This window comes from Aulonocara stuartgranti (assembly GCF_965226115.1).
Source record: "Aulonocara stuartgranti genome assembly, chromosome: 12".
Classification (NCBI taxonomy): domain Eukaryota; kingdom Metazoa; phylum Chordata; class Actinopteri; order Cichliformes; family Cichlidae; genus Aulonocara; species Aulonocara stuartgranti.
In genome coordinates, this window is record NC_138948.1 from 6,840,326 (window position 1) to 6,856,045 (window position 15,720).

At 44.2% G+C, this 15,720-nt stretch overlaps 1 protein-coding gene and 1 long non-coding RNA gene across 2 annotated transcripts; both read right to left on the minus strand.

The window, feature by feature from the left end:
- Window positions 1-1,165: 1,165 nt before the first annotated feature.
- On the minus strand, window positions 1,166-2,175 carry LOC309719408. The gene is made up of 2 exons (XR_014280237.1): window positions 2,032-2,175; window positions 1,166-1,423 (listed from the first exon to the last, which is right to left on the minus strand). It is a non-coding gene; the product is annotated as an uncharacterized lncRNA (long non-coding RNA).
- Window positions 2,176-13,253: 11,078 nt separating this feature from the next.
- Window positions 13,254-15,022, minus strand: LOC309719518 (uncharacterized protein; the record flags this gene model as incomplete). The annotated part of the gene is made up of 2 exons (XM_082555679.1): window positions 13,254-13,262; window positions 13,547-15,022. 2 exons carry the CDS (start codon window positions 15,020-15,022, stop codon window positions 13,254-13,256), a joined length of 1,485 nt encoding a protein of 494 aa, XP_082411805.1.
- Window positions 15,023-15,720: the final 698 nt, after the last annotated feature.

The window sequence follows — 15,720 nt, forward strand, 5'->3', positions numbered from 1 at the left end:
TCTGTAGGATCTGAGTCCACAGTGAACAGAATCATGGTGAAGTCATTGACTCGAGAGCTGAATGTGTTCTGGATGGTCTCTAACTCTCCCTTGTCTTCATCAGTGAGGCAATCCACAGGTAGGACCAGGATGAAGGCATGGACACCTTCAGGATCACTGAGGGAGATAGACCTGAGTGATTCCTCCATCACTGCCTCCTGAGGTTTCTACAGGGTGGGCCATTTATATGGATACACCGTAATAACATGGGAATGGTTGGTGATATTAAAGTCCTGTTTGTGGCACATTAGTATATGTCAGGGGGCAAACTCCTCAAGATGGGTGGTGACCATGGTGGCCATTTAGAAGTCGGCCATCTTGGATACAACTTTTGTTTTTTCAATAGGAAGAGGGCCATGTGACACATCAAACTTATTGGTAATGTCAAAAGAAAAACAATGGCGTGCTTGGTTTCAACATAACTTTATTCTTTCATGAGTTATTTACAAGTTTCTCTTTGTTCACAGCCATTGACATATCGAAGAGGTTAACACGTGAGGAGCGGATCGAAATTGTGTTGATATCTGGTGAACGCAGTAACCGGGTCATTGCAGCAGATTTCAATGCAAGACACCCTACGAGACCACCCATCTCCCATGCTACAGTTAGCAAACTGCTTGCTGAGTTTCGTGAAACTGGTTCAGTGTTGGATTTGCCAAAATGTGGACGCAAGAAAACTGTCACTAATGAAGAAACAGCAGTGGCTGTCCTAGCTTCATTCAGCAAGAGCCCACAGCGTAGCACTCGCCGCATGTCACTGGAGAGTGGCATTAGTCAAACATCCCTTCGGCAAATATTACACAGCAAATCCAGCATGTCCAAATTAATACTGTCGGATTTGATTTCAACACTATTAAAGTGTCTATATGGGTCCACACCAGAGAGTGTTAATTTAACTCTTTTTGGAGAGTTGGTACGTTAACTCTGATTTAGTGTTAAACACCAAATCTGTCTGGAGTTGATAATTTAACACTTGGTGTTAAGAGTTTATATATTAACTCTCAAAGAGTATTTTAGTTTAACTACGTAAGAGTTATCTTCTAATTCATTCTAAAAAGCGGGAATTTTACTGTTCTGAACTTCTAGAAATTTCTTTTGGAAATAAACATTTACTAAAAAGACGCAATGGTTTTTGAAAAACATTTATTCTGAACTGTGCACCACAATTTCAAAACATTTTCTGAAAGATGTAACAGTATACATGTTCTCACTTTCATTAGAATTTTGTTTATCAAAAGGTCTGACATAGGTGAGCTGGTAAATGCAAATAACAGCATTCTCAACACTTATTTCTTCAATACAATATGCATGTCCTTCATTCATCACTTTGTGGAACTTCAATGCACTTCTGCTCTCCCCCATATTCCATCTTCACAAGCATATCCTGTGTGGAGATTGAATAAAAATTAGTTGACACTAATTAATGGCACAAATAATCCAGTAAACAATTGCAGCACAGTAAAAAAAAAAAAAAAAAAAGGAATCCTCTTTGAGCCATTACTTGTGTAAAGTATTTTCCGAAAAGACAAGGACACAGGCAACAGGTAATACTGAACTAAATGTAAAACCTCAACCTTTTTAATTTTTACCTAAACCGTGTGCACAAAACTCTGGAGGGATCTATGATAACGTAGAATCCAGTCAGGACGTCTGCTACTGCTGTTTGCTCGTTTTTTTTTTTTGTTTTTTTTTTTTTTTTATGGGCGATCATTTTCAGGCTTCAAGTAGCACCATTATACCAACATTTCACATTCTAGACATTGTTTTGGGTGTATTTGACCAAAGATTTGACTGAAAATTCACATGCAAGCTTTTTCCAAGGCTGTGGTATTTGCCCGCAAACAATACCTTTCAGCTAGCTAAAACAGAATATTATGCTATCAGCGAGCAACATGGCTAATGCCTTTCACACAGCTTTGTCTCAACTCCAAAGAGCCACAGAAGTAAAAGCTAATAGAAATAATTGAAACAATCTTTGAAAAAATGACTTACCAAGCATGGCAAACAACTCAAATATGTAGAGCAAAATGTTCTGAAACGGCTTCACTTCAGCTTCGATTGGAGCCGTGCTGGGGGCGGAGTCTGTGAATTTACTCTGTTGGTGTCATAGCCCCTGTAGGAGTTCAGAGTTAAGAGGTCAAGAGTTAATGTTTTCACTGTAACACCTCCAGATTTGACACAGAAACACTCATTTTTAACACTCGATTTTAACTACTATCATTTTACACCTCAGAGTTACATTAAAAGAATGTGACTCTACTTAGAGTAAAATTAACTCTACTTTTGCAAGAAGACGATTAACACCAAAACATTTAACACTTTTGAATCTGCTGTGTAGCTACTCACAAATGGCACCCTTACAAACTCCAGCTACTGCAGCATCTCAACGAGGATGACCCAGATCGGCGCCCAGAATTTGCAGAATGGGCAAAACAAAAATTGGAACAGGACCCTCAGTTCACGCAGAAGATTTTGTTCAGTGATGGCAAACTTTTATGTGACTGGTGAAGTTAACAAACAAAACCACCGCTATTGGTCTGACACTAACCCATGTAGCACCCAACTCAAATAGCTCAGGATTAACCCTCGGTTAAGGTGGTGATAGTACTATGAGCGGGGCCCTGGGTACGTTACTTAATTTCACTGGTAAACAGGAGAAACAATAATTAATCAGTTTTAACCTTTGTACTTAGAAGTCTTAATATTGGCGGTGCCTCCACTTAGTGAAAATGATATGAGTTCTGTTTAGTCTTCACTAAGAATAATGAATTTATCTAACATGTTAAACCTCTTTTTTACCTTTTTAGTAACCGTTATCACTTATAAACTCTGTAAGTAATAATTATGACACAACACAAAACTTTAAATTCAAAATGTGAACTTTAGTCAAAATAAAGTATGATTTAAATTAAAAAAAAAAATACAATATTCCAAGTTCTGAAGTGTTCCTTACAATTCAATTGGATGATTTTCTCTCTTCACAACTCACAGTCAATGTTGTAGAAACACATTTATCCAAAATACTCCCCTTTAAGTTCAGTTCAAATTTTGTAACCTTTGTGAGCTCATTTACTGAAACCGTTGCAGGCCTGATCGTTGCTCGGGCTCGTTGGGCCAGAAAACACACAAATGGCCGCTTCACTTGTTAAACAAGCAGAAAACAAAACGCACATGCTTAGATCTACTCACAAATCCTTTGGGCTAAGTGCGAGGGCAAGCTGAGGGGCAGGCTCGGTTTGTGACCATGCGGCCTCCACTCAGCAACGTGGTTGGAATTAGCGGCATACCCGGGCTGCTGAGTACACTGGGACAAACACACGGAAATCCTATCCACAGCAGAGGGGTCCAGAGAATTCCTCTCAGTCCACTGTGCATTAGAGATTACTATTTAGTTCCATAGAGTAATCTGTAGCTTACATACTCGGCATACATAGCTATTACTGGCTCTAAAATGCTAACTCGCAATTAACATCATACATTTTAAGTACTTATACATTCTGTTTAAGCTCAGTACCAACTCCACATTCAGTACTCACTCATCACAGGGTAAAACAGTCCATAACAGGAACGTAGACTCTGCATCCACGGCTATTGTTTTGACTATTCTCCCGTTAGCTCTGGTACACAACCTCCGATAATGTGCAGCTGCCGACTCTCACTAGCTTAGTTAGTGTTCCCTTTCAGTCGATTCACTCGGTACAACACATAAGTATGGGATATCACACCCTCGCGTGTCCTGGCTGAAGAAACCTTTAATCACGCCTTTAAGGCAGATGACGTGTGATGACACGCGCACGGCCCCGCCTGCACATATAGCCGCTGTCATCACAGTCATCCCTCAGTTCTTACGCTCTTCACCTCGCTGAGAACACCTCTGCTGAGTGTGGCTAGCTAGCTACTGCTAGTTAGCTCCGTTGTCTGCCGACTTGAACTTAGCTTAACTGCCCCTGTTGGTGTTAGCCTCCACCGCGCAGTTGGTGTGTAGGCTGCCCGCGGAGCGCTAATTTCAAGTTTTTCCTGTGCAGCATTTCGCTTTGCGTTTTGGAATGTACTCCAAACCGAAGCGAGCAAAGCAGAAATCTTCTGTTCGCCCCTGTCCTCAGGGATGCGGTTTCTCTTTGCACGACTGCGACCAGCACGATGCCTGCCCTGTCTGCCTGGGGATCGTCCATGCTAGGAGAGCCTTGACGGAGCCCGAAGCCTGTGCGTTTTGCCGCCAGCTCCAGCGCTCGACCCTAGAAAGACGGGTGACGTTTGTGGAAAAAGTGCTGGGACGCTCGGCTGTCGCACTGCATGACCCTCCCCTTTCCGAGTCTGGAGCCCCGGCTTCGTCCGAGTCCGAAGACGAGGATTTTCCGGTCGATGTCCCCGCAATTAGCTGGGCTGACCACATGGAATATGTTGACGGGTTAGCCGATGACGAGCCGGAACCATGCAGGAGCGCTGACGGGCTTCAGCCTGGGTTGAAGCCCGCCAGCGCTCCCCAGGAAGACGATGACGTGCTGGACATCGGCCTGGACATCCATGGTTTGTCGGAGGATGAGCAGGAGAGCTCATTGTCGGCCCAATGTGCCGCCGCTGCTGCGCCTGTTGACCACGATGACATCTCTCTTTTCTCCCTGTTTCACCGTGCTGCTGAGAAGCTGCAGGTGGACTGGCCCTCTCCTCCGCCAGCTCAGAAGCCGTCGCGGTTCGCGGGGTTTTTCCTCCCACCGGAGCCCGCAACGGTCAAAAACTGCCTTCCCATGTTCCCAGACGTTCTCTGCGAGCTAACAGCATCATGGGACAAACCTCTGTCTACCCGCGTCAATGTGCCCGGCTATGGACAGTACATGGAATTGGACGGCGCCGAGGGGGCTGGCTTAGCTAACCCACCCCCTATGGAGCCGTCTCTGGCTGCTTATCTGGCCCCGTCCCATAACCATGGTGTCGGTGGCCCCGCAACTCTGCCGTCCAAGCACTGCAGATTCTCTGCTTCGCAGCTGGAGAAGATTTATCGAGCTCAGGCCGGCACTGCTCGCGCCATGAGCTCTGTCACCATGCTCCAGACGTACCAGGCAATGTGCCTGACGGAGCTCGGATCGCTGGTTCCTGATGACATCCCGCTGGCACCTCTTCTTAACAAGGTCAGAGTCGCCACAGATTACATCCTCCGTGCGTCTCGCTGTGCAGCGCTCTCCCTGGGCAGAGGGATGGCTTCGACAGTAGTGGCGCAGAGGCACCTGTGGCTGACCCTCTCTGACGTCCCGGATAGGGACAGGGCTGTATATCTGGACGCACCAGTGTCTGCGGCTGGGTTATTCGGACATTCACTTGAAGCCATTCAGGCTAGATTCGATCTGAGGAAGAAGCAGACGGAAGCTCTGCGCGACATCATCCCCAGACGTCAGCCCAAGCCCGCAGCTAGCTCTCACAGGCCCGCCGCTCCTCTGCCAACTGGCAAGAGACCGGCGCCCACTGCTGAAGTGGGTGTGCCGCCAGGGAGAGCACATCCTCCGGCCCGAGCTCCACGCCAGTCGGCCTGGAGCAAAGGCCCACCCTCGGGCCCCCAGCGGGACCCGACGCCCAGGAGGAAGAAGCCTCAGCCCTCTTAGCTATGGTTTCGAGTGGAGAGGGGGTCCAGCTTAAGTTCTGTTCAGGTTGTCAGCCCCAGAAGGCGCTGCACTTTCCTAACACTGTCTCCCAAGCACAAAACCCCTGCACACAAAATGCCTCAGGTAACTCCCTGTTCAGGTGTGTTAAATGTTCAGGTGACCACATCGAGTGTTCCCGCTGTTTTTCATTGTTGTGCCCCAGAAAAGGTGCCTCCAACAAAATGTATAAATGTACATGTTTCCATGTTACAATCAATAAAGAGTGTTGTTTATTCTCAAACAATCAAATGCTCAGCCTGCAGGCAGAATGAGCCAGGTCAGGCAGGTGATGCAGTCCCCTGCAGACACACTGGGGGGCGACAACGCCCCGTCGACGGTGCTGCAGGTCAGCCGGCTGGCTGCTCACTTCCCTCGATGGCGCGCTTGCGCCCCCTCTCCGTGGGTGCTGCGAACCGTTACCATGGGTTACCGGTTGCAGTTACGGGTCAAGCCGCCTCGTTTCCAAAGAGTCGTAAACACGACTGTCAACACCGAGGCGGCCATGATACTCAGAGAGGAAATAAAGGCGCTATTGCAGAAAAGAGCAATACGAGTGGTCCCCGCTTCGGAGACAGACAAAGGTTGGTACAGCCGTTATTTTGTTGTTCCGAAAAAAGGGGAGGGCTTCGTCCCATCCTCGACCTGCGAGTCTTGAACACGTATCTACGAACGTACAGGTTCAAGATGCTAACACTCAGACAGCTCTTGAATGCGGTCGGCCCGGGAGATTGGTTTGCAACAATCGATCTAACAGATGCTTATTTTCATGTGGTTATACACCCGAAACACAAGCAGTTTCTGAGGTTTGCATTCGAGGGCGTAGCCTACGAATACCTAGTTCTGCCGTTCGGGCTGTCGCTCGCTCCTCGCACCTTTACGAAATGTGCCGAGGCAGCGCTAGCGCCCCTCAGAGAGAGAGGAATCCGCATCTTAGCCTACCTAGACGACTGGGCTCTCGTAGCTTGCTCCAGAGAGCAGGTGGAGACACAGCTGTCGCTGGTTTTGTCACACATTCAGACACTGGGGTTCTCTGTGAACTTTCAAAAGAGCTCACTAATCCCGAGTCAGCAGATTACTTTTCTCGGTTTGGAAATATGCTCGCTTTCCAGCCGCGCATGTTTGTCGGAGCACAGAGTGGCCACGTTTCATCGCTGCCTCGCTCAGTTTCAGTTGGGACGCAGACTGCGTTTCCAGACGATATTAAGCTTGTTGGGCATGATGGCATCTATGATCGCCGTAGTGCCACTTGGACTGTTAAAAATGAGAGCGTTTCAACGCTGGACTCTCTCTCACCATTTGTGTACATCGCGTCACCTCCGGAGGAGGCTGCCGGTAACTGCGTCTTGCATGCTAGCTCTCAGTCCTTGGAGGGAGCCCGGGCTGCTCCTGTCTCGCTCTCTGCTGTTATGGTGCAGTGTTCATTTTCTGTCTCTAAGAGCCACCCATGTCCCGGGCCACCTGAACCTTCTCTCCAGGGGGGTCCTCTGGTGAGAGAATGGAGGTTACACCCTTTAATAGTGGCTCAGATTTGGGACCTATTTGGCAAGGCGCAAATAGATCTTTTTGCTTCCAGGGTAAATACTCACTGCCCCCTGGTCTTCTCCATAATCGACCACGATGCACCCTTGGGCTTGGACGCGCTAGCGCACCAATGGCCAGACGTGCTCCTGTATGCATTTTCCCCAGTGGAAATGATATCTCCAGTTCTAGAGAGAGTGCGTCGGCATTCCCCCTCTCTCTGATTCTAGTGGCCCCTTGGTGGCCCACAAGGTCGTGGTATGCAGAGATAATCAGCCTGCTAGCAGCGAGTCCTTGGCAGCTTCCTCTCCACAGGGATCTCCTCTCTCAGGCGGGAGGAGAAGCGTTTCATCCGCGCCCAGATCTGTGGCGCCTTCATGCTTACCTGCTGAGAGGTTAAACTTGATTGCTAAGGGTTTGCCACCTAGTGTGATAGCGACAATTCAGAGTGCTAGGGCCTCATCTACTAGAGGCTTGTACGCTTACAAATGGCAAGCCTTCGAGCAATGGTGCCAGGACCGCCACATTCTCCCATTTCAGTGCTCTATTGTGGATGTTTTGACATTCCTGCAGGAGCTGCTGGATAAGGGCCTTTCATTTTCGACAATTAAGGTTTATTTAGCAGCTATATCTGCCTGTCATATTGGCTTTGACGGGGTGACACTAGGTGCACATCCCCTCGCCATACGTTTTCTGAAAGGAGTTCGCCGGCTGAGGCCCGTGCTTAAGTCCAGTGTCCCTGCTTGGGACTTGTCTTTGGTGCTGGAGGCCCTTTGTAGCCCCCCGTTTGAACCCATTGAGTCTGTGGATATGAAATTTCTTTCATATAAGACTGCATTACTTCTCACTTTGGCTTCGGCAAAGCGAGTGGGTGACCTTCATGCGCTCTCTGTGCATCCCTCCTGCACACAGTTCTCTTCTGATGGCCACAAGGTCGTATTGCGTCCAAATGCTGCCTATTTTCCCAAGATCATGCCTGCATCTTCTAGCTCAATGGAGTTTGAGTTGCTGAGCTTTTGCTCCCCTCCTTTTGCATCTGAGGAGCAGAGGAGGATGCATTCTCTTTGTCCAGTGTGTGTGCTACGCACCTACATTGAGCACACTCAGAATGTGCGTTTATGTGACCAGCTGTTTGTCTGCTTCGCTGATCCAAATAGAGGTAGAGCTCTGTCCAAACGGAGGCTGTCCCATTGGATTATAGAAGCTATCTCACTGGCATACGGCACCGGTGGTCTTGCTTTGCCCCACGGGGTAAGAGCTCATTCCACCAGGGGGATGGCAACCTCATAGGCTCTTTTTAAAGGGGTGCCTGTAGCTGATATTTGTGGGGCAGCTAGTTGGGCATCAATGCACACTTTTGTGCGGTTTTATTGGTTGGTCGTTACAGCCCCTTCGGTGGCTCATGCTGTCCTTTCTGCTGGGTCTACCACTCACTAAGGATGTGGTGGTCCGATTCCGGTTCGGTGGCTGCTCTGTGGGGCGTGTATATATGTCCCATACTTATGTGTTGTACCGAGTGAATCGACTGAAAGGGAACGAATAGTTATGTCTATAACATCTGTTCCCTGAAGGAGAGGAACGAGGTACAACACAAGGTGGCCCCACTGAGCAGTTTGGCTCGGTGAAGAGCGGCTATCGAACTGAGGGATGACTGTGATGACAGTGGCTATATGTGCAGGCGGGGCCGTGCGCGTGTCATCACACGTCATCTGCCTTAAAGGCGTGATTAAAGGTTTCTTCAGCCAGGACACGCGAGGGTGTGATATCCCATACTTATGTGTTGTACCTCGTTCCTCTCCTTCAGGGAACAGAAGTTATAGACAGAACTATTTGTTTTTTCCTTCCTCCTCGCTTAGATCCCGCCTTCCTTATGTCTGATTGGACAATAGGTTTACATCAACCAATGGGATACAAGAAAATACAAGATTGACAACCTAAAATGAACTTGTAAAAGAACTTGCAGCAAATACAAAGTTTTCCTTGTTTCACATTAGATAACAAACCTTTGGTTTTCTTGTAACTTATAACTCCATGAACACTTAAGTTATGATTGACTTCTATTTATTGTGATTTTAGACACGTTTTTAATGCATTTAAACTCTTTTTTTGTCTTTTAAACACATATATGAAATATTTACAATAAAGTCTTTACATGACAATATTTATATCCCTTTAACCTGTAGGGTCTAAAATAGATATTTGAGACCAGGCTACACCCACATTGGATGGGTCCCTCCAAGACTGTTGGAACAACAAAAGTGATGGTTTGGTGTGGTATATGGGGTACAACGATATTGGGTCCATTCTTCATCAATGGAAGCCTCAAGGCCACTGGATATTTGAAATTGCTACATGATGATGTGTTTCCCTCTTTGTGCACTGAAGCTGGTACGTTCCCTGAGTTTTTCCAGCAAGATGGTGCACCACCACATTACGGTTGAAGGCAGGTCTATGGTGTGAAGATACGAGATGTGCAGCACCTGAAACTACGGATACTGGATGCCTGTGCTGGCATTTCTCCTGCGGTGTTGCTATCAGTGTGTGAAGAGTGGGAGAAGAGGGTTGCATTGACAATAGGGCTGGGTATCGTCAATGATTTCTAGAATCGATTCGATTCCGATTCACAAGGTCCCGAATCGATTCGATCCACGATTCAATTCAATTCGATTTGAATCTGGGAAATTTTGACAGTCAGAAATATTATAATTCAGATCAGTATATTTACATGTTTTTGTATCTATAAAAAGGAAGCTGACACTCGCAAGACTTTATCAAAGGTGTGAGCGTCACAGCAGATGTCTTTGTGTCAAAGTAGCTGAAGATAAAACACAGAAAGACATGAAGGTGGTTTTCCTGGCCTGGGATTTTATAAAAATATTCTGCAGTAATAATAATAATGCAGAAAACAGATTTTTAGACGGGAAACTGTTCTTGAAGTACAGAGAGAGAGCGAGAGAGAGCCCCGACCGTGTCCGTGCCGTCAGGTGAGAAAGGCGATTCTGATCCACGGGTCAGCGCTGTGTGTTTTTGTCTTTGTGCAGAATCCGTGTACCTGCTCTCATTTACTGTCTTAGCTGTTTGCTGGTTGTTGAAATTTTGTGAGATTTCACCAGAGATTCTGGCATTTCAGGCATAATGAATTTATATTAAAAAATCGATTCAGGATGTTAATGAATCGATTTCACGTTGTCCAAGCCAGAATCGATTTTAATCGATAAATCGATTATAAAAACCCACCCCTAATTGACAATCCAACACAGTGGGCAGCACATTGAACACATTTTAAAGGTGGTCAGAAACGTGTTACGTTGAAACCAAGCACACCATTGGTTTTCTTGTGACATTACCAATAAGTTTGATGTGTCACATGGCCCTCTTCCTATTGAAAAAACAAAAGTTGTATCCAAGATGGCCGACTTCTAAATGGCCACCATTAGGGATGGGTACCGGTATCCGGTGCCATAAACGGTAGTAACCAGACCGAAAAGCAGCGCACATTTCGGTGCTTTATTTTGGTGCTTTTTTTTCCTGAGCTGTGACACACTTTAGATTCTAGCCAATCACTTTACGTTTCCGAGGATAGTAGGCGGGTCCAGGTACATACGTTCTTTTAGAGCAGAGCTAAAATGCCCAAGGCGAAGCGGTCAAAAGTCTGGTTGTACTTCACAGCAAAAGATGCAAACTCAGCAGCCTGCAACAAGTGCTTTAAGGTGATACTGTCAAAGGAGGTAACACCTCAAATCCGATGAAACACCTGGCGACGCATAGTGTTTTTTTTAAAAGCCGAGAAATGCGCCGTATTTGATAGCTTGCTGCGAGACCTCACACCGTGCACATCTACTGCGGGTGTGGTGCCTGTTATCGGACCCGGAGTTAAACAACATCCCCCAAAGAGTAGAGTCCTGGCCCCTAGCCCTGCCAGTGTAGCAGAAATGATGACGGATGATGATGGCAGCAACAGCCGTTCTTCTCTGCGTGAGTAGCTTAATGTTGTTCGTGTGTAATTTACGTTGAGTAGGCTAACCACGTTATTAAATTAATGCATGTAAGGTGAACTAGCAAACATCAACATAGCTACATGCGGCTGTCTTCTTGTTTGATGGCAGATACTCCCTTCACCCTGGCCAAAAAGGCTAAAATGCCCAAAGAAAAGATGGAAAACAGTTAAACATGAGAGGTTTTTGGACAAAGTTTGTGTTTTTTCCATTGTTTAAGCACTGCTTCCAGCCAAGAGTGATACCATATGTGCCCCATAGCTGCAGAAAAGGCTAACATTGTTATCTTTTTACAAAAAAACAGCTGAACATGACAGGTTTTTGGACCAATTTTGTGTTCTCCATTCTTTAAGCACCGGTTTGAACACCGTTTCAAAAGTACCGGTTTGGCACCGGTATCGGATAAAACCTAAACAATACCCATCCCTAGCCACCATGGTCACCACCCATCTTGAGGAGTTTGCCCCCTCAGATACACTAATGTGCCACAAACAGGACTTTAATATCACCAACCATTCCCATTTTATTACGGTGTATCCATATAAATGGCCCGCCCTGTATATTTCTATAAAAGCAAAAACTTGTGAAAAACATGGAAAAATTAAATTCCTGTAGTAGAAAAATGATGCATCAATTCCAATATTTATTTCCCTTTTTTCAGATTTTAAGTAAAATGTGTTTTAAATTTCAGGGAAACATTTGATATTGTTGATAGTGGTGTGCAGATCGATATTGGAATATCGATTCCTCCGATACCAGTTTTTTATGTTCTAGAATCAATTGTCATATTAAAATATCGATATTTTAGTAATTTGGGGTAAATTTGTAGTTTTTCATTAACAGGAAAACTTGGAAGGAACTACTTCCTCTTCCGCCTTTCTTAGTCATATGCGAAATATGGCTGCATAAAGGTGTCGCAGCCCCTTGACGTGTGCACTCATAACAACGGCTGAGTATAAACAAAGTCATGTGTGGAGGTATTTTACCTCTACAAAGAGCCAAGACATGGTTTGCGATACATGTGGCAAGACAGTGAGGTGTTGTGGCAATGTGTCATGAATTTTTGTAAATAAGGTCTGCAACACAGAAAGAGCTGTCTTTTCCCAGGAAGCTCCTGGCGCTGGCCCAGAGTTTCATCGGGCAAACCAGTTAGTAGATAACATAGTAAAACATTGTTACAGCTAGCTAAGCAGTTTTTTGTTACTAGGTCATACTGACACATACACATACTTAATCTAAGCATGCAAAGGTTATACAAAATCATGTGATTGGGCGCTATAAAAATAAAATTTAATTTAATTTAATAGCGCACAACTTAAGGGTTTTTATTTCTATATGATAATTCTGCATTATTAAGCAATAAGAACAAGTAGTCTGATGTCCTGTAATGATTATGAAACTATAATTTGAAATACAATAAAACAATAAGTTTTTGTGCAACGTATCAGTATTGGATCAGTATCATCAATACCACCCAGAATTTTAGTTGGTATCGGATCTTAAAGGAAATCAGTGGTATCGCACATCACTAACTGTTGACCATAAGATTTTATTATAATGATTAGCGCATTTATCTTAACATAGTTTCAGCAATAAATGAATTTGTTACAAAGGAAAGAATTTACCTCAAATACATAAAAAAACAAATCACAAAAATTCAAAATGATAGAATTCACCATTAACAACTGGAAAATGAGAATTTGACATGATATTGTGACTGTTAATGGAAATGTTTGCAGCTTCTATCATTATATCATAACAGCAACTCTGAATTAAAATCAACTCAAACTGCACTAAAAAAATACAACTTAGTCATGAAAGAGTCTACCTTTGAAAATACAAAATGAATATAAAGGTCAAAATATAGAAAAAAAAACACATTTAGTAGCCTGTAAATAATATAAAGGCCTCTGAATGATTGTAAAGAAGACATAATTTTGGTCGTTTCCAAAACCTCATTTTATACTGTTTTTAAAGTTTTGTTTTTTATCTCAGTTTACCTGCTGATAATTCTGGAATCATGTTATTTGTTGTTATTCTAAAAAGCTAAGAAACCTCTAACATACAGTCAAACAAACTGGAGAACATGCAAAATAAAAAAAAGCCAAGAATGTGAACATGGCTACATGATGCACTTGTGTATGACCGAGGCCTGTAGATACTGCTGGGTTACATGCTGATCAGTTACTAGTATCAGTGAATAACATTTATTGTTACAGCAACAGAAGAACATTAGCTGATGGTACACTTTTTCTTGACTTTTATGACGTCCCAGTCAAGATATCCATCCCTTTCCTTTTGATGTTTTTCTTTCAGGGCTTTGATTTCCTCTTCTTTTTTCTTTTTTTGGTCTTCGATTGCCTTGTTCTCATTTTTCAGTGTTTCTTCTTTGTGACTTGAAAGTGCCTCTAAATTCTTGTACTCTTTGGTGTGTTCTTCCTGTTTCTGTTGCATTTCTGTCTCATACTGTTGCTCCAGAGCTTCCAGCTCCTTATCATGTTTTAACATCAGGGCTTCAAGGTCTTTGGTGTATTTTTCTTTGAACTGATTGAACTCTTCAGCTTGTTTTCTGGCGTCCTCTTCATAAATCTTTTTCATATCCTCCATTTCCTTCTTGTAGTTTTCCTCTAATTCTTTTCGCTCCTTCTCTTCTTGTTCTCTTTTTAGTTGAGCTTCTTTTTTTCTTTTCTTTTCAGATTTTTCTCTTTCCTGTTCGTACTCTTCTTGAAGCTTCTTCAGTTTCTCTCTCTCTTCCTCGCGTCTCTGTTCATCTTCTCGATGCCGTTTTTCCCACCACTCTTTTCTTTCCTTCTCCCAAAGCTCTCGTTTTTCTTCCATCTCTTTTTGACTCTCCTCCAGTTTTCTGTCAATGGTTTCCTTTTCCTCTGATTCTGACATGATTTTTTTTTCCATAGCTTCTCTTTCTTTTTCCCACTCCTGTTGTTGACGTTTTTCCTGCATTTTTCTTTTCTCTTCTTCTTCTTCTCTAAGTTCTTGCTCTCTCTTCCTCTGCTCTCTCTCCTTTTTGATGTTTTCCTCCATTTCTTGAAGCTGCTTCTCTTTCAGTTTTCTCTCTTTTTCAATTTCAGCTCTCTGTTCTTCCATTCTTCTTTGCAGGTTCTTCTTTTCTTCCTCATGTTTCCGTTCAAGTTGTTCTCTTTCTGTCTGCATTTCTTCTTCTTTCTCTTTCAGGATCCTCTGCATTTCTTTCTGTATCGCAGCTTCAGCTTCTTGAAGCATCTCATTGGTGAAGCAGCTTCCTCCACTGTACTTCACCATGGTGTCAATCTTTGTTATCAGCTCACTGACTTGTGTGCGGTTTTGTTTCTCACGGTTATTGAACACATGGTATCTTCCTCCACAGTCAGAGAGCAGCTTCTTGAAGGAATTATCACTTATTTTAATGTACTCATCAATGGTCTGATCATCATTTTGCAGATTGTCTCCTCCGGTGAAAAGAACAATGGTGAACTTCTCCGAATTCTTCCCAAAGAATTTCTTGATCAGTTCTACTGTTTCTTTCTCCTCTTTTGTGAATCTGCCGATCTGTATCACCAACAGGAAGACATGTGGTCCTGGAGCCAGAAGACTGACACATTTTATCAACTCCTCACTGACCTCTTCATTTGACAGAGTTGTGTCAAACAGACCAGGAGTATCGACAACAACAACAGGACGACCGTCCACCTCACCGTGTACTTTCTGACAGTCTGTAGTTACTGACTGTTGGGCTGATGCAGCTTTAAACTTTTTCTCTCCTAGAATGGTGTTTCCTGAAGAACTCTTTCCACAGCCAGTCTTTCCTATCAAGACAATCCTGAGAGGCTCTGTGTTCATGATCTCATCATCACCTATAAAAGAAACATGTATGGGATTAAATTAGTGTTAAGAGCTATTTGTTGATAATGAAATACATATCAGAGTATCACAGTGAGAGGACAGTAAATATCAGGTACAGCTTACTTACCAGTGACTGTGACGTTTGACCTCATCTTATTAAGCTCTTCCTGTAGAGAAAATATTTTTGTCTGCTCTTGTGAAATTTGATCCATTTTTCCAAATACAAATGTTAATGTTGTATAACAGAATTGTTTATTTTTGTCTGGTCTCATCTTTTCCACTTGATTCAACAGTTCTGGGATCTGCTGTCTGTCTTTCATGTTGAGAACAACAGATCTTCCTCCACAGCTCTCACAGAGCTTCTGGATGCACTGGTTTTCCTTTATGAAGTTAACAAAAGCTGGAGCTGTAGGATCTGAGTCCACAGTGAACAGAATCGTGGTAAAATCATTGACTCGAGAGCTGAATGTGTTCTGGATGGTCTCTAACTCTCCCTTGTCTTCATCAGTGAGGGGAGCCACAGGTAGGACCAGGATGAAGGCATGGACACCCTCAGGATCACAGAGGGAGATACACCTGAGTGATTCCTCCATCACTGCCTCCTGAGGTTTTCTATACAAGGCAGGCAGCTCCACCAGGGAAATCCAACGTCCACACACCTCTCCCTGATGTTTAACACACTCTGATGAGTTGGA